The 22,845-nt window shown below is 43.6% G+C and overlaps 2 protein-coding genes across 7 annotated transcripts in view; both read left to right on the forward strand.

Moving 5' to 3' along the window:
- sspo (SCO-spondin) overlaps positions 1-18,451 on the forward strand; it is a 107,418-nt gene extending 88,967 nt beyond the window's left edge. For all 6 annotated transcript variants that reach the window (XM_080864836.1, XM_080864840.1, XM_080864837.1 and 3 more), the window contains 4 exons: positions 4,955-5,015; positions 5,592-5,722; positions 11,851-12,001; positions 16,996-18,451. In XM_080864836.1, coding sequence (XP_080720962.1) covers positions 4,955-5,015; positions 5,592-5,722; positions 11,851-12,001; positions 16,996-17,018 — 366 coding nt within the window. In that variant the 3' untranslated portion in view covers positions 17,019-18,451. The remainder of the gene's footprint in view (positions 1-4,954; positions 5,016-5,591; positions 5,723-11,850; positions 12,002-16,995) is intronic.
- Positions 18,452-18,639: 188 nt separating this feature from the next.
- The window catches only part of kcnh2b (potassium voltage-gated channel, subfamily H (eag-related), member 2b), a 252,223-nt gene continuing 248,017 nt past the window's right edge, over positions 18,640-22,845 (forward strand). The window contains exons 1-2 of the mRNA XM_080864841.1: positions 18,640-19,747; positions 20,369-20,964. Of these exons, the coding sequence (XP_080720967.1) occupies positions 20,889-20,964 (76 nt within the window). The 5' untranslated portion in view covers positions 18,640-19,747; positions 20,369-20,888. The remainder of the gene's footprint in view (positions 19,748-20,368; positions 20,965-22,845) is intronic.

Consider the following 22,845-nt stretch of genomic DNA (forward strand, 5'->3'; position numbering starts at 1 on the left):
AATCTCAGCTTTATTAACACTGATAAAAGCAAACAGTGGCTGGGAACTGACAAAGGTGACTGATGGGGATATTAAGGGACACGGAGACACATGGACACACAGCTCAACAAAATCATAACTAACCAGACAGAGGAAGCAAAACTGAACATGTCACATGAGACTGGAGACTATCAAAATAAAACAGGAAGTGACACTGAGACTTAGACATGTGAACTTGACACTGCAACTGGGGATAAATGGACGAAGAGACGGATGAAACATGAGATGATGAACATGAGAGCAGGAAGGACGAAGGCACAGGGACAGGACTACAAAGGTAATCACAGAGAATGAATACAGAGACACTGAGACAGACATGGGGACACGACTGGGGAGGTAAACAAACACAGATGCTGATGACAGGACACTGAGACAGACTGGACACGAAGGGGAACAAACATAAACAACCGCAAATCAAGATACCAACTCAGGTGCACCAGAGAACATCCACGCATCCATCCATCCATCTATCCATCCATTCATCCATCCATCCATCCATCCATTCATCCATCCATCCATCCATCCATTCATCCATGCATCCATCCATCCATCCATTCATCCATCCATCCATCCATCCGTCCATCCATCCATCCATCCATTCATGCATCCATCCATCCATCCATCCATCCATTCATCCATGCATCCATCCATCCATCCATCCATCCATCCATCCATCCATCCATCCATCCATCCAGGGCCGGCCCGTGGCATAGGCCGTATAGGCAAATGCTAAGGGCGCCGTCCATCAGGGGGCGCCACGCCAGTGCCACAAATGTTGAAAAAAAAAAAATTGGTACTATTACTTCTAAATACAAAAAATAATCCCACGTTAATTAAAATGCAAAGTAAAGCTTATTTAATAGAAATATTATTTGTTACAACATTACGCCCCCCTCCCCGCATGGTGCGCCCCCTCCCTTCCCGTATCATGGTTCCTTTTGGACGTCACCACATCAAAAAATCAACACAAGATGTCAAAACGGCCAAAACTGTCAGGTGGCCAGGGAAGAAAAAAGAGAAAAGAAGAGGAGGAGAAACGAGAAAAAGACAGAGGTAGGTAACGTTAGCCTACATGAAATTATTTGTCTGAATGTGATAGTAACCTAAATTTTTAGCATTAAGCTAATGTTACATGATTTGCTAATTGCTAATCAATAAATAGCTAGTTAACTGTTTTAACGTCAGTTAATATTGTGGAGGGGGCTAAATTGTTATGGAAAATAATAATGTAACGTTAGGTAATTACAGCACCTTTCCCACCATTCCTCATTTGTATTCATCTTTTAAGCAGGTGTTTTTTGTTTACATTGTTATTGCCTTCTGGTTAGCTAACGTTTACCCTGCAGGTAATAGTCACATTTCCACCCCTGTATATATTATAGTTGTAAGCCTAGTTGTTAAAGTGCACATCATTAATGTTAATTAAGCAATATCACATGAGAGGGAATGCTGTTTTTTAATATGAGCACTGCTGTGATTCGGTCAAAGATAATCATAACATAACATTCTCATATGATATTATACTGTTACTTTGCATTCTGCTATTCAGCATTTCACTGTAATGATGACAATAAATTGAATCTAATCTAATTTGCATATCAGTTAACATCATACATATATCTCTTTGGTTTTTCATTTATATTATATCATTTCATTTTATTCCTGGAATCCTATTTTATTCCTATGTTTTTATTATTAAACTTTAATACTCAGTGGTGTCACATACTCCTCTCTTCAGATGCACTGTTGAAGTTTCTAAATCCCACCCCTGGGCCATCTACCACATCTACCGCTGCTGCCTCCACTTCAGCAGCACAACCCAGCCATGATGCAGCAGCATCAAGCGGTCTTCCTGTTGCCTCCACCTCAGCAGCACAACCCACCAGTTTTGCAGCAGCATCAAGCAGTGTTATTGTATTTCATATATTCATTTTTTATTTTTTGTATTCATTTATTTATTCATATATTTTTTTATCTTGTTAATTATTCTGATTGTGAATTTGCTTTCTTTAAGTAAAAAAAAAGGTCAAAGACAAAGCTATTCGGTTTCTTGTGAGTACATACACTACACTGCCGATGTAGGGGGGCACCACCTAAAATCTTGCCTAGGGCGCCAGATTGGTTAGGGCCGGGCCTGCATCCATCCATCCATCTTCTTCCGCTTATCTGGGGCCGGGTCGTGGGGGCAGCAGCCTAAGCAGAGAAGTCCACACCTCCCCCTCCCCAGCCACCTCTTCCCGCTTGTTGGGGAACACCAAGGCGTTCCCAGGCCAGCCGAGAGATATAATCTCTCCAGCGTGTCCTGGGTCTGTCCCGGAGCTTCCTCCCGGTAGGACATGCCTGGAAAACCTCACCCACGAGGCACCCAGGAGGCATCCTTGTCAGATGCCCAACTCACCTCAGCTGGCTCCTTTCAATGTGGAGGAGCAGCGGCTCTACTCTGAGCCCCTCCCGGATGGCTGAACTCCTCACCCGAGAATACAGAACTCATTTATGAATATTTCATAAATGTGAAAGAATGAGCAGAGAGTCCAAAGCCAACTCAAAATCAAAAATACTTAATAATAAAGGTTAATGTACAGTGTAGTAGCATATTATCAAACAGTATTGAAATAAGAGCGGAGCTACTGGACAGATCTCCATCCCAGTCCAGGCCAGTGTGTTTTTCACTGACCACCTGCAAACATGAAGATAATGATCGTAAAAGAAATTATCATAAGAGAAGATATTCTGTGTGTAATTTGGGCTGAACAGACACTTTAAATCGTCTCACCACTGTGGAGAAGTTCAGATGAGCTGCAGTAGGAAAGTTAGCTGTCTCATCCTTGACACACTGTGCTGAATTATATCTTTAGCACAGCAGCGCAGTGTAAAGGCCAGTGTAAAAATAAATTCAGCTGACAACCACAACCTGAAGAGAGAGGCTGATTGCACAGCAAGCTCCACAAAGTCCACGGTCCTCCCAGTGCTCCACCTGTGGTGCAGCAGTTCTTTAGTGTAGTGCACTCTGTCTCTGGAGGGGCTCGGTTGTGTAACTGCTGACCACGTGATGGCTCAGTGAAAGCGCTCCTTATCCAAAACAATATGGAAAGGTCGTTTAATGCCCTGCGTTCCCTCTGCTGGCAGGCTGACAGTGGGTGACTGTCGGTGTGCTTTGCTGTTTACGAGCTTACAGTTAAACATGTCACTGTTTAAAATTGAAATCTGCACGTGGCTCTGCTGGGAGCGCATCTATCTTTTTAAGGCAATGTATTGAGGGCTTTGTTATAATGTCAAAGCTGTTAGGATGCCTTCCTCTCAAACGCTGATCGTTTACACCAATTAAAGGCGCTACGATTCCCCCAACAGCCTGTAAACAACACGCTTTGATGCTCGGATCATTTTCCCTGAAATAAACAGGAATACCCATTCCTACCTGTTTCCATCCCCTGTGACACACACACGCACACACACAACTTACAATAGTCGTCTTCATGACCTCTCACCCTTTTAAGTGAGTAGGCTCCTTCATCCCTGGGGGAGCCCTGAGGGAAGGCTGGCAGCAGTGCCGAGTGGAAGGAACACTCCTTGAGGTGAACAGTCAAGAGGTGTGTGTGTGTGTGTGTGTGTCGCACTAGAGTGATGCTATAGATGGATCTGTGTGTGACTCTGCATGCTAACAGCAGCTATTCTCAGGCAGGGACATCACAGGACACCTTGCTTTTCTCTGTTCTGGGTTTCTCTTTATTCCCTCTGTGTCCTGTGTGTCCTTACGTCACAGTTTCTTTCATGTGCTATTTTTGGTCTTCATGTGTCATTTTCTTATTCCTGTCCCTTTTCCATTCTGCCTGCCTGGCTCTATGTCATTTTCTGCCTCCTCATCCGTCTCTCTGCATCACTCGTTTGGTAAAAAGACCCTCCCAGTGGGTTCATGTAATTACACCTTGAGTTTCATCTCTTCACAGTTTTTATGTAGGGCAGAACTATCTCTAGATAAACTGTAAAATGTTCCATGTGGTATATATGTTTATTTTTGTGACGTTAGACATTTAAACACGAGTCTACAAAGACAAACTCACTTTTGGAACCAGCCTCAAGTGGCCATGAAACTCTTGGTACTTGTTTGTCGTTTGAATTTCACTTTGTGCTGTGTGAGAACCACAGACTGCATACAAAGAACGGACACATTCAAACTCATGCCACTGGTTTCTGTGTTTTGAAGCCTGATGTTGGTTTGAGGGCCCAGTTATAGTAATGATGAGTTATTGGTGCTCGTGCTCAAAAACATTAATGAACGTTTTGAAAACACATCAGATCTCAATGGGGGGAAAAATCATGCTGGGTTTCTATACTGGTATGGAGTGGACAACTTATTAGGAACAACAGGGCATCACACTGGGTGATTGTTTGGCCCACACATATTTGCATGCATTCTCCGGGATGGTGTCCTGGGGGGTCTCCTCCCAGATCGGCACCAGACCATCACTGACGCACCACCAAACCGGTAGGTAGGTCGGGTGAAGGTCGAGAACCTTCACCAGACCCTTTCAGGACTGTTACATGTGCTCTGGGTGAAGCTACTCTCATGTTTGCAGGAGTTACATTATCTCAGACTCAGACTTTGAATTAGTTGTTTCTCACATAATTCAATTAAGCTGGGCCTGCCCTTAACCTTAAACGGTTATTAGACAGCTATTATGAAAGCATTATGAATGTGAAGATACCAGAAGATGTAAATTAAGAGTCACCCTTCACTTTCATATGGGGTTGATGCTCAGTTAGCTTGTGCTAATGTTTTTCTGGATATGCACATGCATATGTGTACTCGCACTTTTGATGAAATGCCTGCTCTAACTTGCCAATGAAACACTCTTAGACATGACAAATATAAGCCGTCCATAAATGTTGCATGATTCTGTTTGCATGATTCTCTCAGGGGGAGGTGAAGGTGGAAGAACCAGGCAGCTGCTGCCCCGTGTGTAGAAAGCAGTTTCCAGGTTGGTACTGCATACACATGGCACAAAAACGCGTCCCAAATACCATCAGTCAACATTCTTGGACCTTACTCCCAAACTTCTGACCATCAGATTCCATAATATTAGTCATTTAAAACTATCAGCGGATCCACAGAGTAAGGCTTTCCCACGTATGATAATGCGAAACAAAAGGAGCGATTAAAACGCTGCTTTTTGCAAAACAATCTATTCCTGAGCAAGTCATTCGTTCCAGTATCATGGCTTCCAGACCACTTAAATGGATTTGAATGTTCTTCAGTTCAGTTTAGAGGAGGCTACAAGGGAAGTGCCTCAGCCCCCAATTAGTGGGAGATTACATTACTTAACCTACACTGGGGCTTTAATCTCTGTCCCAGTGGAGGAAATTTCACGGCAATGTCACCCTGCCTTCTGCAATGAGCTTTCTGCTCTGTCTCCTCCTTTTTGTCATTTTTTGCCGTTATTTCATGCAAATGCAAAGACAATATCGTCTATAAAGTAGTGCTTCTGGTTTATTATATTCTCCCCTCCTTTGCTCTGTCCTAAGTGTATCTCTTTTCCTCTCTGCGTTTGCACAAGGTGAGCCTGTGCAAGAGTGTCATCGCTATGTGCAGGTCCGCAACATCACCAAGGGAGACTGTCGACTTGACAATGTGGAGGTCAGCTTCTGCAGGGGACGCTGCCTGTCCAGGACTGATGTCATCCTGGAGGTACAGCCACACACATGCACGCACACACGGGATGTTACTCTCTGAACACCTGCAGACAATTTTGAGAAGTAGTAACTGGTAGCATACTAAGACAAAAGGGACTAACACTCAAAAGGTCTTTTGTAAAAAGGCTTTTCGGTGATTTATTTTGCAAATTGTAAAACATGGGATGTGCACTCATTCGTGTTGAGTCATTATCATCAAGTCATCAAAGATGCCATTTTAAACCATTCTAAGTGAATGGAGTTTTCAGCCGGGCAGAGGTGACACCCAAACTTCACAGCGTCTTTAGTGTTTAGTCCTGGTGTCTCTCTCACTCTCCTGCAGACTTCCAAACTCTTTTTTCCCTTCTTGGTACAATATCTTCGCCGTCTTGTGACTTCTTTATATCCTCACACACAAATCTCACTGTTTTTCTGACACTGCTGGACTCCAAAGCCTCAGACATGGAGTTTCTACCACATTCAGCCCAATTGCCACCCGATTTGATTTCAGCAGGTTTTGTTTCACTGACTCCTGAAACAGCTGAAAAAGCTGAAACACCTGAAACAGCTGAAACACCTGAAACAGCTGAAGCACCTGAAACAGCTGAAACACCTGATACACCTGAAGCACCTGAAACAGCTGAAACACCTGAAACAGCTGAAGCACCTGAAACAGCTGAAACACCTGAAACAGCTGAAGCACCTGAAACAGCTGAAACAGCCGAAAAAGCCGAAACAGCTGAAAAAGCTGAAACACCTGAAACACCTGAAACATCTGAAACATCTGAAACACCTGAAACAGCTGAAACAGGTGAAACACCTGAAACAGCTGAAACACCTGAAACAGCTGAAAAACCTGAAACAGCGGAAACAGCTGAAACAGGTGAAACACATGAAACAGCTGAAACACATAAAACAGCTGAAACAGCTGAAACAGGTGAAACACCTGAAACAGCTGAAAGAGCTGAAAGAGCTGAAACAGCTGAAACATCTGAAACAGCTGAAACACATGAAACAGCTGAAACTCCTGAAACTCCTGAAACAGCTGAAACAGCTGAAACACCTGAAACAGTTGAAACACCTGAAACACCTGAAACAGCTGAAAAAGCTGAAACAGCCTAAACAGCCGAAACACCTGAAACACCTGAAACATCTGAAACAGCCGAAAAACCTGAAACTCCTGAAACAGCTAAAACAGCTGAAACAGGTGAAACACCTGAAACACCTGAAACAGCTGAAAAAGCTGAAACAGCCGAAACACATGAAACAGCTGAAACAGTTGAAACAGCTGAAACAGCTGAAACAGCCGAAATACATGAAACAGCTGAAACACCTGAAACAGCTGAAACAGCTGAAACACCTGAAACACATGAAACAGCTGAAACAGCCGAAAAACCTGAAACAGCTGAAACACATGAAACAGCTGAAACAGCCGAAAAACCTGAAACAGCTGAAAAAGCTGAAACAGCGGAAACAGCTGAAACAGCTGAAACACATGAAACAGCTGAAACAGCCGAAAAACCTGAAACAGCTGAAACAGCTGAAACACATGAAACAGCTGAAACACATGAAACAGCCAAAACACATGAAACAGCTGAAACACCTGAAACAGGTGAAACACCTGAAACAGCTGAAACAGCTGAAAAAGCTGAAACAGCTGAAACATCTGAAACACCTGAAACACCTGAAACAGCTGAAACAGCTGAAACACATGAAACAGCTGAAACAGCTGAAACACATGAAACAGCTGAAAAACCTGAAACAGCTGAAACACATGAAACAGCTGAAACAGCCGAAAAACCTGAAACAGCTGAAAAAGCTGAAACAGCGGAAACAGCTGAAACACATGAAACAGCTGAAACAGCCGAAAAACCTGAAACAGCTGAAACAGCTGAAACAGCTGAAACACATGAAACAGCTGAAACAGCTGAAAAACCTGAAACAGCTGAAACACATGAAACAGCCAAAACACATGAAACAGCTGAAACACCTGAAACAGGTGAAACACCTGAAACAGCTGAAACAGCTGAAACAGCTGAAAAAGCTGAAACAGCTGAAACAGCTGAAACACATGAAACAGCTGAAACACCTGAAACAGGTGAAACACCTGAAACAGCTGAAACACCTGAAACAGCTGAAACAGCTGAAACAGCTGAAAAAGCTGAAAAACCTGAAACAGCTGAAACACATGAAACAGCTGAAACAGCCGAAAAACCTGAAACAGCTGAAACAGCTGAAACACATGAAACAGCTGAAACAGCTGAAACACATGAAACAGCTGAAAAACCTGAAACAGCTGAAACAGCTGAAACACATGAAACAGCTGAAACACCTGAAACTCCTGAAACAGCTGAAACACCTGAAACAGCTGAAACAGGTGAAACACCTGACACATCTGAAACAGCTGAAACAGCCTAAACAGCCGAAACACCTGAAACACCTGAAACAGCTGAAACAGCCGAAACACATGAAACAACTGAAAAAGCTGAAACACCTGAAACAGCTGAAACAGCTGAAACAGCCTCTGAACTTTACTTTCCTGACTGACAATATTTGTAAAGAGTGTTCTTTATTCACCCTTCCTGTGCAGGATAACTAGTTTGCATGGGGTCAGCTAGCATCCACAGATGACCCCGTATGATGCATGTCTTCTTTACTCAAGTAAAAGTAAAAAAGTAGAGACTCTGAAATGTACTCAAAGTAAGAAAGTAAGAGTAGCTCTTTGGAGGACATTTCTATTTTTGTGCAAAATTAAAAACATAAATCTGTTTTCTGTTGCTACATTGCAGAGGGCGACTTTTCCTCTAAACAGGAAAATGTGCACAGTCAGGGGTTAAAGTGGATTCAGAAGGTGGGGGAAGATTTTCTTAGTGTACAGGCTGTGATCAGCTGACCTGCTGCTCTTTGTGCATTGTGCAACCCAATTCATTTATAATTGTATTAATATGCAAATTGCATTGACTATTGATCAACAACTACTGATCGAAGACTGTTTATAAGGTTGGGGAAACCTGCAGTCAGCTGAGAGAATCAGCCTTTTGGGATACAGTAACAAAGTATTTGTACTTCATTACTTCCCATGTTTTCATCAACCAGGGGAATCACCTCCTGGAGGCCATTACAAAGCATGAGGGTTTAAGGTTAATGGCTTTACTTTTAAGAGCAACCAGTTATTGCCATCTTTTATGTACAGTTTATGCATCTGCCCTTTAAGTCCCTTTAAATCCCAAAAACTATTAATAAAATCATGATTCAGGGTATCATCTTTAGCAAATGAGATCATCTCATTTTCTATTTTATTTTTTCTACTGATGCGAGAGAATTGTCTTTAATTATGGCATCCTGAGCTGAGCATTTGACATCTGTGCTTAAAGATAAACATACAGTTGATGACTTGAAGGCAGGCAAACAGAAATACAAGATATAATATGTGAAGTATCAGGGTGTAAATACAGTAGATGGATGTGTTGAATCTCGTGCAGGGGTAGAGGGATTCTATCTTTTCTTCTTCTTTGATTTTCATTCTTGGTTTTCTGTCTTTTTCATCCTTGTAAGACAGCAGGCTTATCACCTCATCACCATGGTGACTTTGTTCTTCCTTGGCATCTATGCGTCTCCACTGTAAAAATAGAGTCAGTCATGCTGGGAGATCAGTAAAAATAAACATCAGCTCGGCCAAATGTGTCATTACCTCCCGTTACTGTGGCAACCGGGGATGGTAACCGATGACTAGGCAACCCTGTGAAGTCCCCGTGTCATTGATTAGCACGACTGGAAGAAGCAGGAATTCATTACAGTGATCAAGTTTCCCATCACCGGCTGACTTATCGGACACACACACACACACACACACACACACACACACACACACACACACACACACACACACACACACACACACACACACACACACTGTAGACTTTTCAAAGTGTGTGAGAAGTACTAATAACTATTTTTCAGAGGAACTTTTCTTACCTCCTTCCCCTTTTATGTATCATGCGTTGCTACCGTCCTCTGTACTTTTCCACAGTCTCCTTCAGGCTTTGTCTGCATTAATTGGATGCATGAACACAGCTTCCAAAGGTGACCTTCTTTCACTGAGTTACAAACGAGGCTCGATTATTCTCAAATTTCAGGATTTTTGCATGTATCTTTGTTGACTCTGTTATTTGTTATCAGTTGAGTTTGTCATGTAAGCCACCTTAAAAAGACGTAAAGAAGTAAAACATATCTTTCTTGCTCTTGTTATTATTATTATACATTTCACGTTGCTTACAGTATTAAGCCATGTTATAACTACACTGGCTTGTTATGCAGAGATCAACCATGAGATAACAGTTTCTGTGTATCACAGACATCTTAGCATCGCTCAGCTCTTTCTTCATTCTGATTAGGCGATAATGAACACAGTGTATTAAATGACAGGGAGAGTAAGCACGGATCCAACGAAGAAACATTGTGGTGCATGTAGCAGCTGAATGAGATCTTCCTTTGGAACTATTGGAGAACTAAAAATCTGACTTGTAATCAGTATCAATGCTCTTTTTAAAGCCCTCAGTCAGGAGTCCATGGACACCCTGTTTTACGTAAAGATCAGGGATCTGTCAAAGTCTGTTCTTCACAGCATGTTCAGTTCAGTTCAGTTCAGTTCATTTTTATTTCAAACATTTCAAACATGTGCCTTCACAATCATTACAAAATATCATTCCATTATTTGTTTGAAAAGGAGTAGGCTGAAGTATTTACTTATTTGTCCCTACCCCCTCAAGTTTTACCTCTCATTCATTTAATTTTTTTTTTGTCTTAAATTAAACAAACAACATATGAAACATATGAAGTAAAACAAAACATAACATACATAAATCAAAAACAAGAAATTAGCAAGCCCCACCACAGTATAGTTTCTTTCATATGAAAAATACAGAATGTGTATATTTGCAGATACACAAGTTATGGAAAAACAACAAACCAAAACAAACAAAAAAACAAAAAAGAACCGCAACACCATTACCAGCAACATTACCGTCCTGGGTTAACCCCGTTTTCTTCATTCTTATACTTATTTAAAATTAGGTTTTTATATTTTACTTTAAACTGTTTTATGTTTTGACTGTCTTTTATTTCTTCTGTTAGACTGTTCCATAATTTAACTCCTGCATGTTTCAGGAAGGACGATAGATGTAGATGCTGAGGAGACTGGGAGAGGGTACAAAACCATCTGTAAAGACTTTGAACTCAACCCGTTCACAGTCAGACAGACTGTCTGCAAAGCAAGGAAATTAAAGAATGCTGTTAGCCTCCTCAGCATGGTCGAGCACCACAGATCAGCCCAGCAGCAAACAGGGATGCAGGAGTTTACAAAATAAGAAGCTAAGCTTAGACCTGCCTCACAGTGTCAAATGTTCATGTTCGCGAATGCACGTGGCAGAGATACAAGCAGAAAAGCTGTGCTGCCCATCTGCTGTTTGCAGAGCACACAGATGAGGCAGAGGTCTCTGTGAATAATGCTCTGTGGAAATGTCTTAAAGAAAACCTTTGGTTTAGATGCTAAGAGTGATGTGTGGAGAAAAGAAACATGCATTACAGCACTGGAACCACATCCCATCAGTCACACACGGTCATGGTAGGGCCAAGATTTGGGCTTTTCATCGCCGTCACAACAGCTCACCTTTATTGATGGAGCGATGAGGACTGAATGACAGCAGCAAAGTCAAATGTTAGTGCGTCTGTCTGTGGGCTCACAGGAAGTGAAGCAGAAAGAGACTCACCTCAGCACACGGGTCATACGTTTAACTGGGTTTGCTTTTCTTTGCTACTCTTATTTATGCACCAACATTTAAAGGCATTCGTTCATTTTTTGTCCTTAATATGCTGTAGTTCTTACACTGTAATCTTCCATCACATAGAATAGAGGGAGGCATCTGCCCTTCCTTATCTGTCCCACTCTTTCCCCTCATTTAAACTTTCTTTTCTGATTGTTTCACTTTCTACTTCCTATTATTTCCCTGATCTCCTCATAAAATCGTCCCCTGCTCTGATTTCAGTTTGCCCTCATCGTATCCAAGTCACCCTCTTGGCTCTTATTTCTCTTTCTGCCCCCAACATTTAGTTACCCTCTCTCTTCTTTTTACTCTCTCCACGTAGGAGCCGTATCTCCAGTCGGTGTGTGAGTGCTGCAGCTACCGCCTGGACCCGAACACCCCGGTGCGCTTCCTCAGCCTGCAGTGTGAGAGTGGAGAGAGCGAGCCGGTTGTCCTGCCAGTCATACACAGCTGCGAGTGCACTAGCTGCCAAGGTGAGGCGTAATGGGGCTGATGGATTTGCATGTCCATTTCTCATATCAGTGTGAGATTTAAATATATGCAAAACTTTTCATACAGGCACGAGTGCACACCGGCCTCCTCAAGTCAGAGTTTCATCCAATCATCCAGGCTTATACACATCAGGACAGTCATGCAGTCATTTTCAGATGTCTCCTGTAAACACCACCAACCAGTGGAAGCAATCAAGATTTAATAAATGACAGACTTTCAGCTTTATTTCAAGAGATTTTTGAAAAATATTCCTTACATTTAAGATTTATTAAATTTCCCTCGTTGTTCATTCTTAAATGAAACTCTTTTACAGGCATGTAGTGCTTGAACCGTAAAGCCGATGGACTTTCTTCTTCACTGGATCCACTGTTAGTTGCTGTGTCTTTGTGGCTCTTTCTGCCCACTAAAGGCTGTTGTGGCCGTCCGAGAAAATGTCTTTACCTTCAGGAGCCGTTGCTTTGCTGTGTCTTTACTGCCAGGCTCTGTCCTACCAGTTTCACAGCCTTTGATTCGCTGTGAGCAGAAAGTAAAGCTGTCGATACTTCAGAATTCCTCCTGCTACTTCTACCAACACCTAGTCATGAATAAACACCCTTGACCCACTTCCACTGGCTGTGATAACACTCCACTGTGTTTGACAGACTCTTCTCTGCTACAAGTTCATATTCCTAAAAGAAACTTCCAGAACTTGGCAGGCTTTCTTCGATGTTTTCTAGGAAAGTCTTATCCGGTCTTTCTGTCCTCGGGCGTTATCAGCATTTTGCGTCTGTACTTCATTCATGAAGTTGCGTCTTGACAGAACACTGTAGCAATGATGCATCTTCTTGGATAGATATTATGAAGGGAAGAATTTAGTTGTCTTTTGTGATCTTCCAGGAATTTGGGTGTTGCAGAGCTGACTGCTGCATTCCTGCTTTATAAAAATGTACCAAATGTTCCGATCTCTCTGATTAGACCTGGGTTGTTGCTTTCAGTGTAATGGTGAGCTCCCAAGCACAGCCACCAAATGCAAACTCAATCCTGGAAGCAGCTGCTGACCTTTCATCTACTTAATTTGCCATGATGTAATGAGGAAATAGGTTTAGGTTAGACCTATTGCTTATATACAGCCACGAGAGTCACTAACAGGTCTCTCTGCCTAATTTGTCACAGAGTGAGGAGAGATCAGGCCTCACTTGGAACTGCTTGGCAGTTAATTGTGCAATTACTTTTGAGCCTTTGAAAATATGGGAGCATGTATGAAGACGGCTGCAGCTCCTAAAAGGTTAAAGCAAGTTTTTCATATAAGTACATTTCTATTTATACAGTTCAAGATATCAACTTACAAAGAACAACTAATGAAGACACAGCTGGAGGGCCAGTAGCTCTGTCTCCTTTAGTTCTCAGCCTTGTGTGAAGCACACAACCTGATCGTTAGACCTCAGGAACCTGCAGGGGTGTTTGCATGGACACGTTTGCTGCTGCTCCAACAGTCACAACCAGAATCTTAAAGTGAGTGAGACACGAGTACTTTGCAGTTGCATTTTGAACACTTTGTTTGAAGGAGGTTATTTTGAGAAGAGATGAAATAAGCTTCTAATTCACAGCAGGACACAACAGAGCTCAGGTTGGCCTGGTGTCTTAAGTGAATAAAAGAGCAAGATCGAAACAGAGATTTAACCTGATCATCCAAAGTGAGTCAAAAGCTGCCCCAAGGTTCAGAAATATGGGGACCAGGAGTTCACAGAAATCTATCAGGGGTACAAAGGAGGACGTCTCTTTCCTCCTCATGAAGTTAAACAAGGTGTTCAGCCTTCCAGGTTTTAAAAGACCTGCAGCTTAAAACAACGCAGGGCTTAGAGGAGATCTATAACTGAATGTCATCTGCATAGCTGTGATGTCATATGTCCTTAAAAATGTGCCAAAAAGGAAAAGCTATTTTTAAAAAGATGCAGGTAATAAAATGTTGTTTCATCAGGTCGACTAATTTAACCAGGCCTGAGAAAGAAACAGGTAGAATATCAGGCTGAGCTGGGTCACTACGAGAAAACATCGTCCTCTCCGCTCTGACTTCATCCTGCAAAGAAACTTGAAATGAAAGCTATGAACTAGGATCTCATGACTGCCAGAGAATTGAGCATATAAATGACCAGCATGGTTGTCATGGCGATATGGCCTTTGCTATGGCATAAGGGTTGAGGAACGCCTTAAACGTATCACTCATCTTAGTGACACAATTCACGACAAATTTGTTGATCAGAGTCGAATAAGAACTAAATTTGAATGATTGAGTAGCGTGCTGGGCGGGGCGGGGGGCGGGGTCTCCTCTGTGGCGGGAGAGTGGCTGCTGTGCCAATCAACTCCACCTGGCACTGCTATCTGAGCTCAGCTCCACCTCTCCCCCTACAGCTGAGCTAAAAGCACACCCGCTGCCACAGAGATGATTTCTGTCTGTAAATATTTATTGGACTCATTCGAACAGACTTGGATGAATCTAAACAGTCTGAAGTCTACAACCAAACTTACTGCATGTCAGAAACTAGCAGCAGTTACTGCTCCGTGCAAATAATTTACTTTGAATGCAACTAAGAGTTTCACGTTTGTCCTTGAGGAGTTCTTGTTCTGTAATCAAACTCAAGGCAGCTTTGAAAAGTAAAGACTGGGTGCCTGTGAAGATGTCACAGTTGAAGCAGCTCCCCTGCGTTTCTGGATCAGACTCGTCGTTAGGTGGAGCTTTAGGCTCATGGCGAGTTTGGGACACACCCTCTATCAGTGATGTCACTTTTGCTATCATCAGTGGTGTGGAAACCTGTTAACGTGGAGAGCAGGTGTTACCTCCATGAATGACATAACAGATTTTGTTACTTGGCACACCCACAGTGGAAACTTTAATAATCCTGTAGTTTGATTCTTGGTGTCTTAATGATCAGTGTCTTCAACAACAGTGACGTCCGTCTGTGGCTTCAGGTTATCAGCCGGGCTGCAGTTTCTCTGTGACGACCGTCTGTGTCCATTTGTCCTTTAGCCTCCTCTCAGCATCAGACTTGGTATCTAATATTAAAACAAGGCAGAAGGCTGCATCGGGACGATCGCTCTGAAAGCAGAACAGCTGTCAGTCGTCCATGTTTTCCTCTCCAGCTTACGGGGCAGGGGAGGTGATCTCGTGATTCAGTAGCTTGTAGAACACCTTCAGCAATAATACTTTGTTGTAATCATTTGCTGTTTGTTTATCAGCCTCTCACATCATTGGCCCACTGTTCCTTACATGCTTCAGCTCACTGAGCTTTGCAGGCATGCATTTATTTATAGAAACTTCTCCTGTGGTCCCGCTACAGCATTTCAATTAGGCTGAGGTCTGGACTGTGACTGGGCCGTTGCAGCGCCTCGATCCTGTTCTTTTTTAGCCGTTCTGTTGAACACTTGCAGCTGTGCTTGGGACCTTTGTCTTGTTGTAGGACCCAGTTTCAGTCACACTTCAGGTGTCAGGCTGATGGCTTCATGTTCTCTAGAATACTTTGGTATACAGAGGTGTTGCTGCTAGGCTGCTAGAAACCCAGGACCTATGGCTGTAACTCCAAATCATCGCTACACTTGGCAGCTGATTAGGGCTGTTTGTTCTGATATGCTGGTTTATGGTCAAACATCTCTGCTTTGGTGTTGTCTGTCCAAAGGACGTTGTTGTATTCCTTCATCTTATTTTTTCCTTCCAAAAAAAGTCGTACTTGTTCAGCCTTTTTTTATAATGTGGTGAATTTTAAAGCTGAGCATGCTAACTCTTGCCGGGATGAACTCTTGTGTTTGCTGCAGTTCCTCTGAGCATTGCACGCTGAGACCTTGGAGTGAATTTGCTGGGACGTCCACTTCTGGATAGTCTTTCACACTGTAGAATAAGACTTCAAACTGTTTGGAAATGGGCTTGAACCCTTCCCAGATTGATGGGCAGCAACAGTTGTTGATGTTTTCACCTGACTGTGCATTCGATCTCTTGGCTGCTTCTAACCCTCTTGAAGGCTTTAGAGAGGGTGGACTTTGTTTTTTGGCTCAGCTTTTGGTAAATAAATAATGAAACGGTGCAATGTGTTGTGTTTGGTAGTTCATCTGAGAGAGCATTTATACTTGTGTGTTAAATCTGTGGCGTAGAAAAATGTGTTTGTCTGTGGAAAAAACACAAAACAAACTATTATTTACATGAAAACACTTATTAGACGGGTCTGCTGTTATTTCTCTCTCACTGTGTGTGTGCACATTGTACATTTTAAGAAACCACCTCACTCTTGTTCAGTGAGGAGCATGCACTGCTGTGGAATGAAACAGAAACAGAGCCAAAGTGAAAGTGCTGCTCTAACCTTCTGTTTGCAGCAAGCAGCCAATCAGAAAGCAAAAGTCCAAGAATGAAAGTACAGGGCTGGAAATGGGAAGAACATATCCAATTCAAAGACTCAGCCTTCATGTCACAGTTGTTTTTATTACCACCAGGCTGAACCACAAGCGTGTGGTCACTGACACGAGCATTCCTGCAGATTTACACACACAAACATATGCTCACATTTGCCTGTCATAAATGATTTAATGAAGGGTCCCACCTCTGAAGCAATTATGCTGTAATCCATTCATCAGCATGGCTGATCGCCTCAGTTAATTGGATGGAGCCACATACGACGTAGAACCCCACCCCCAGTGCTGCTCCTCCGTGGACATTACATCTGATGGCTTTGGCCGTTGGTGCGATCAATCTTTGATAACACACACGCACAGACGCGCGCCTATGAATCCATATAACATCGTTTCTACACATCTGCATCTACATTGCACCTGTTTTAATAGAGTTCAGTTTCATCAGGCTCATTTCAGAATTGAGCCAGAAGTCTTTGCACACACTGGGTCTCAATCTGTCATCCTGTACAGGAAGCAGTTTTCTGTTTGCTGAACGTGTTCAGTTCTTTGACGGAGTAGCGGTGAAGATGCGACACCGGCTCACTGTTTCCTTTCTCCGCAGGAGGCGATCTGTCCCGACGCTGAGCGAGTCTGTTGGACGCGTCTGCGAACGCACCGCAGAGAGAACAGTGTGAAGTCCAAAGCACCAAGGAGCACCTCGCTAAAAGCCAGCTGGGTGATAGATGGAGGATTCTGGGTGGACGGATGGATGAGTGGAAAAAGTCCCTGCTGATAAACACAGTGCTCTGTAGTGCTCAGTCACCAAATGACTGGATCTTACTGCTGATCGTATATTTCTTACATATTCTGCAGCCTCTACATTCTACTGTGTATTTATAGATTAAAGATCCTATGATACAAGTTCTACTGCATTAAAACATGTTTCTTGTGTATGTTTGTGTATGTATACGTAGCAGCTACTGAACTGAACAGCTACTAGTCTGGGTTATATTCCCATGTTTACAGTGCAGTGCTGACGGGCTGGTCAATAAATGGACAGCAGGTCAGCTGTCTGTCTTTGAGGAATCCTTTTCTGTTTTAAGCAGTGTTGCAGCAGCACATGCTTCGTTGCTTTGTGGGACGTGGAAAGCACCACGTTAATAAAAGTGCCATTAAAAGTTTATAAGATAAAAGATTATAAGATTGATTTATGATCAATTTCAGGGCTGAGATCACCGACAGATTTCCTTCATACATTCAAATTATGCTGATGTGCTTTTTATTATTAATAATAATAATAGTAGTAGTAGTTTAATACACTGAGAGTAATCACAATGTTCTAATCCAGAGAATTAAGCAGCTTTACTTGCACACTTCAGTAAACTTAACATCTAAAGGATGTAAGTACAATCGCAGAAGCTTCCAGATAAATATCTGCAGCAAACGAGCTGTGTACGCCACAAACATGCTGCTGTTCGTTTCCCTTTTCCTTCGGTTTGCATCAAAGAGGTTGCTGTCCTGACAGCCTCCTGGCTGTAACGCAAGCCTTCGTTAGATTTAGCGTTCAAGTCCTTTTTAAAATAATGTGCTCATTTCCCCACAGATGAGCTCGTCTCCTGTGTCACCGGGTCTTTTATGGGGAATGCAAAGACAGTAAGATTATACATGATTTAAAACCCATCATCCATCTCTCTGCGTTTCTCTTGGTTACTTCATAAAACCTTCTGCTGCCTGCAGCTTCTACGTCTAACACAACTGGCAGTGTGAAAAACACGGTTTCTGCTGACAGTTTCATTTACTGCGGAGCTGTTTAGCCACGGCTGTAAGGAGATGTAGCTTTTAATGGATGTGTCAAAGTGACGCCCGGAGCTTGTTCTCTTTATTTATTTCAGTCGTTTATCCAATATAATGTAAGGTGCGCACACATTGGGAATTCATCAATGAACTTTTTGAACATGGACGTTATTTGGAGTTGTGGTTGCTCGTTTTCCTTTTGTTTGCTTTGTTCATTTGTCTCTTTTAATTCTATTTTTTTTAATACTTTTTCAACATGTTCAAAATAAAGATTCAATCAATCAATCAATCAATCAACTTTAGTTACATATTGATTTTCCTCTCTCATCATCCCCTTCTTGCCTCCTCGGTCCCCTCCTTTCTTCCTCTCCTCGTCCTCTCTTTTCTTGACTAAATAAGGGAGTTTTGAGGGGAAGGCTGACCAGCACGCCTCCTCTGGCTTTCAGCTGCTTCAGTAAATACTGCTGGAAGTAATAAGAGCAGTAACCGCTGCATTTTTAATTCATGCCAAAGACTCACGTTTTGATCGATAGTCTTCGTCCAGCTGCAGGGCTGCAATTTATCACGTGTGACTAATCATTAAAAATATGATGCTGAGGAAAAAGGGGGGGAGGACGCCTTTATGGAGCTGTGCAGGACATTTTTGATAAATGCTTCCACGGAGCAGCAGAGGGCTTCAGGCCTTTGCTTGGCGCTGCTGAAAACAAGGACGTTTTCCTCAGTCGGAGCCATCACAGGTGAACCGGCTGCAGTCCGGTTCCAATGGACTTCAAGGGATTCAGGAAAACGCTTTGTCTGCTGATGCCTTCAATGCCGGTCGGAAAATTAATACCTCACAGCTAAATTGAAGCGATGCTTCAAACAAGGTCATCGTAATTTCACCTCGTTAGTGTCCCCAGCAGCTCACAAACTACTCTTCATAACTGCTCCCAGTGGCTTTGACAGCAGCGCACACGCGGCTGCATTTTAATACAAAAAGACGAGAATTTCATCCGATCTCGTCTTTGGGACATAATCAGCATTTCTGTTTCATTTCCCCCACAATGACAATATATATACTACCAACCGTTTATCACAAGAAAACGAGCTTGTCAGTTAAATAATTAACTTGTGACAACATAATAATAACAATAATCATCATCATCATTTTGTGTAATTAGATTGTACTGTTGTGTACCATGACAGTATGTGGTTTCATTTCCGACATACAATTTAGTCCTTTTTAGCTAACAGTCTAAATTAATGACACGTTATGCGTTCTTAATGTTTGGAGAACATTCATATATTTAAAGATATTACATGTAATGCTAAAATAGAGCGGAAGAGCAGGACTGGGTTTCAATCCATCCGCTAGATCCGCAATACCCGACGCTCCATGAAGGCATCATCCCCAGGTTGACGGAAGGGGGGAACCCTTGTGACGTAGCTGAGCAGGCTGAGTGGTGAATCCCCATCCGACCCTCCCTGAAGCACAATAAAGAAGCACCAGCAACGCGTTTTAAACGGCCTTTCGTTATCCACGGCAAACTCGCTGATTCAGGATCAGCTCAGGCAGAGAGACACGCTTCACTTTCGCGCAGGTGAATGTTCCTTTGTGAGGTATGGATGGAGTCTTTTGTTACACAGAGACAAGCAGCACAGGAGCGGGCAGAAGGGCGTGGATGTAAACTGAATCCCTCCCATAGCTGCTGAGGACAGGTAATGCAGCACAAAGCCGAACACCTGTTAACAACGGCAGCCTTTCAGAGCTCGTATCCACCATCACCTGCACCACACATTCATTACAAGATCATCTTTGTGACAAATGATCTTGTTTTGAGGCATTTAAATCAGTTGCAGTGCTCTTTAATGATATCTGGGCCACGTTTTCAGCGACCAAAACCCCCAAACTGCAAAGCTCTTGGAGGTGTAATAAGCAGTTTTTTTCTGGGGTGAGGAGAGCAGGGATGGCCGAGAGCGCGCTCCTTCTCCTCCACCCATCAAAGGTTGGCTATCTCGCTCCTGATGCGCAAAGGGTTAAAAAGAGACGCAGTTAGAAGCCAGTGGAGCTGAAGTCATCTGGCAGAGCGCACAGCGAGATGGAGGAGAGAGATACAGTGAACACCTCCTAAAAAAACACTGATCTAGGACGCTTCGGGCTGCTGTTCTTGAGCTCTGCTGTTTTCATGCAACCAATCCGGTGTTCTTCATTTCCTCCCCAGTGAAACGCGCTGAGCTTCAGGTGGCGAAGAGGAGGAGGTGGAATAAGAGAAGAATAAAGACGCGCAGCTCAGCGCCAGAGCCTTGGCTCCACAGAGGTTCGTCGGAAAGCTCGCTTCACGGGAGCGGGTTGTAGTGCAGGATGAGTGGTCCCCCGCGCTCCAGCGAGTGTGAGAGCAGGAGGAACATCACCTGACAGGCGGCCCTCCCCACACAAGCAGACACGCTCGCGCCTCTCAGGCTGGAAACTGGAGGGCAAAAAACGGCTCAGATCCTACAGCGCGCCTCCTTTTCCAGAACTCTCCTCTTCCTCACTTTCTCGTGGAAAGAGATTTCACTTTCTCTGCGGCCAAACTTGGGAAAACTTTGGCCCCCGGATTGAGCCTGGCGCTGTAGCGTCCATGCCGGGAGCGCCGTGAGCGTCGTGCGCCCGGCTGCGGAGATTGGAGAACTGCGCTCTCGCTGTGATATTATTCAAAGTCCCGCAAAGTCTTTCGCAGTCCAGGGGCCACTGCAGCGAAGATGCCAGTCCGGAGGGGCCATGTGGCTCCGCAGAACACCTTCCTGGATACCATCATCAGGAAATTTGACAGTCAAAGTAAGAATCTAGATTTTCCTCCTTCAGATTGTTTATCCAAGCGTCCACAGCCTGCTTTGCTTTCATCGAGGCCCGGCGGTAGTGATTGATTTGCTGACTCGGGAGCTGTTAGAAATAGCATCCTAATGATGTAGACGTTGAGGTGACACGTTGTTTTCCAGAATTAGCCTCAATTATGGTGTCCCCTGCATGCTTAATGGCCGTGACACGTCACAAGGGTCGGAACTCTGTGATAAATGAAACCAATCAGAAATCGAGCGAAACTTTACGGATGCCAAACGTTTCACGGCAGCAGCAGCTTGTGTAGATTGATGCGCTCCTGAGTTTACTTGGAGCCTCTTGTTAAAGGTTAGTATCTGCATCCTTTAGTACACTTGCTTTCATGGAATCAGGTTCGTCCTCAGTGTTTATACTCAGTAATCGCTGAAACCATTCTGAGTTTCGTTTGCCTTCCAAATCGCTGTTTCACATTAATCGATCTCCAGCAAGCTTCAAAAACAAACAATATATCTGAACCGATGGATTTTGCATAAGAGCCCGTGGGCATGAAATTCAAAGCTGTCTCCACCCGTCCCCACCTCCCTGTGGCACTTTTATCTTTGATGCAAATCATGCATGTTGTTCCCAACCACGAGCGTGTGACCAGACTTCAGACGTGCCTCTGCAGCCGTGAGCAGCACGTTCTCTGCACCTCGGGGCAGATGAAGATGAGGCTGTGGCGTACAGAGGAAGAAAGAGTGGATGTGTGTCATTGCCATTCATTTTCCAGGCTGGTGAAGGCTATATTGACGCAAGGGATTAAAATGCCTCTTTAAAATGTCAGTTTCTCCAGGGCGGAGAAGATAAACATTCAGATGTTGGCTGAATTAAAGTCTTTGCTCGGGACCCCCTGTCTAAACACAGAAAACAAGCTGCCTGCCTTCTACCATGCACCTTGCTCTTGGGTAGTTTACAGGCCTGCTGTGGAAAAGCCAGCGATGTGACTCTGCACTCCTAACAGTCACGACAGCAGCTGAAAATGAAATAAGGTTTTCACATAAAAACACTCTTTCCTCACACGGAGGTGCTGAGAAGAAACTCCACACATGTGCAGTCGAGTTGAATAATTGACGTTGGAGTTGGGTAATTGACATTAATCCTGCTCTGCTTAGTTTTCCATGCTGATAAGCGTGGATGACTCTGCAAAGGTGAACATATTCAGCTGTTCGCTGGAACGCTGCCGACTCACTCCACTGTGTTCATATCTTAAATGTCTCTTTCCTGAGGATTTGCATTTGGTTCAGTGTGTGGCAGGAAGCTTCCCGTGTTTATGAGAGAAGGGCAAAGAAGTTCACATCGGTGCTATCTGAACGCCTCCCCAGGGTCGTTTTCTATGACTGCTGAAGGCTTATGGCTGGGGTAACCCTGCCTGCTGCTGGTGCTGTTGTCATAGTGCCCGGCGGATGTGGGCAATGAACAGGGAGGCACAGAGGAGGAGTGTAAATGGACACCAAGATCTGTGAAGAAAGCCCTAAACTGGTTGAAGGAAAAGGCACTGAGAGCTGAAATTAATCCAAAGTAAAGATCTTTGCTTTTTCTTTGTAAGAGGCTTCATTTGATCAGCATTTAATATCCGGCTGCTTCTTTTTGCTCAGATATACAGTAAGTGAAGAAAGCTTCCTCATGTGGAGCACAGTGAGGGTGAAGCAGCCGTCATGCTACAAGAAGCAGAGCGGAGAGTTTTTCTGTTTGAGGTGGGGTGGCTTCTACAATAATGTGCTGATATCACAAAGCCTGATGCTGAGCATGGAGGAGATGATTAAGGAGCAAACTTTACCACCTGAAATACTGTGTGAGAACAAGGTGATCAAGCAGCTCTCGCGGCCTTAGATCGAAGCGTGT

The sequence above is a fragment of the Rhamphochromis sp. 'chilingali' genome, assembly GCF_963969265.1.
Source record: "Rhamphochromis sp. 'chilingali' genome assembly, chromosome: 18".
NCBI classification, from domain to species: domain Eukaryota; kingdom Metazoa; phylum Chordata; class Actinopteri; order Cichliformes; family Cichlidae; genus Rhamphochromis; species Rhamphochromis sp. 'chilingali'.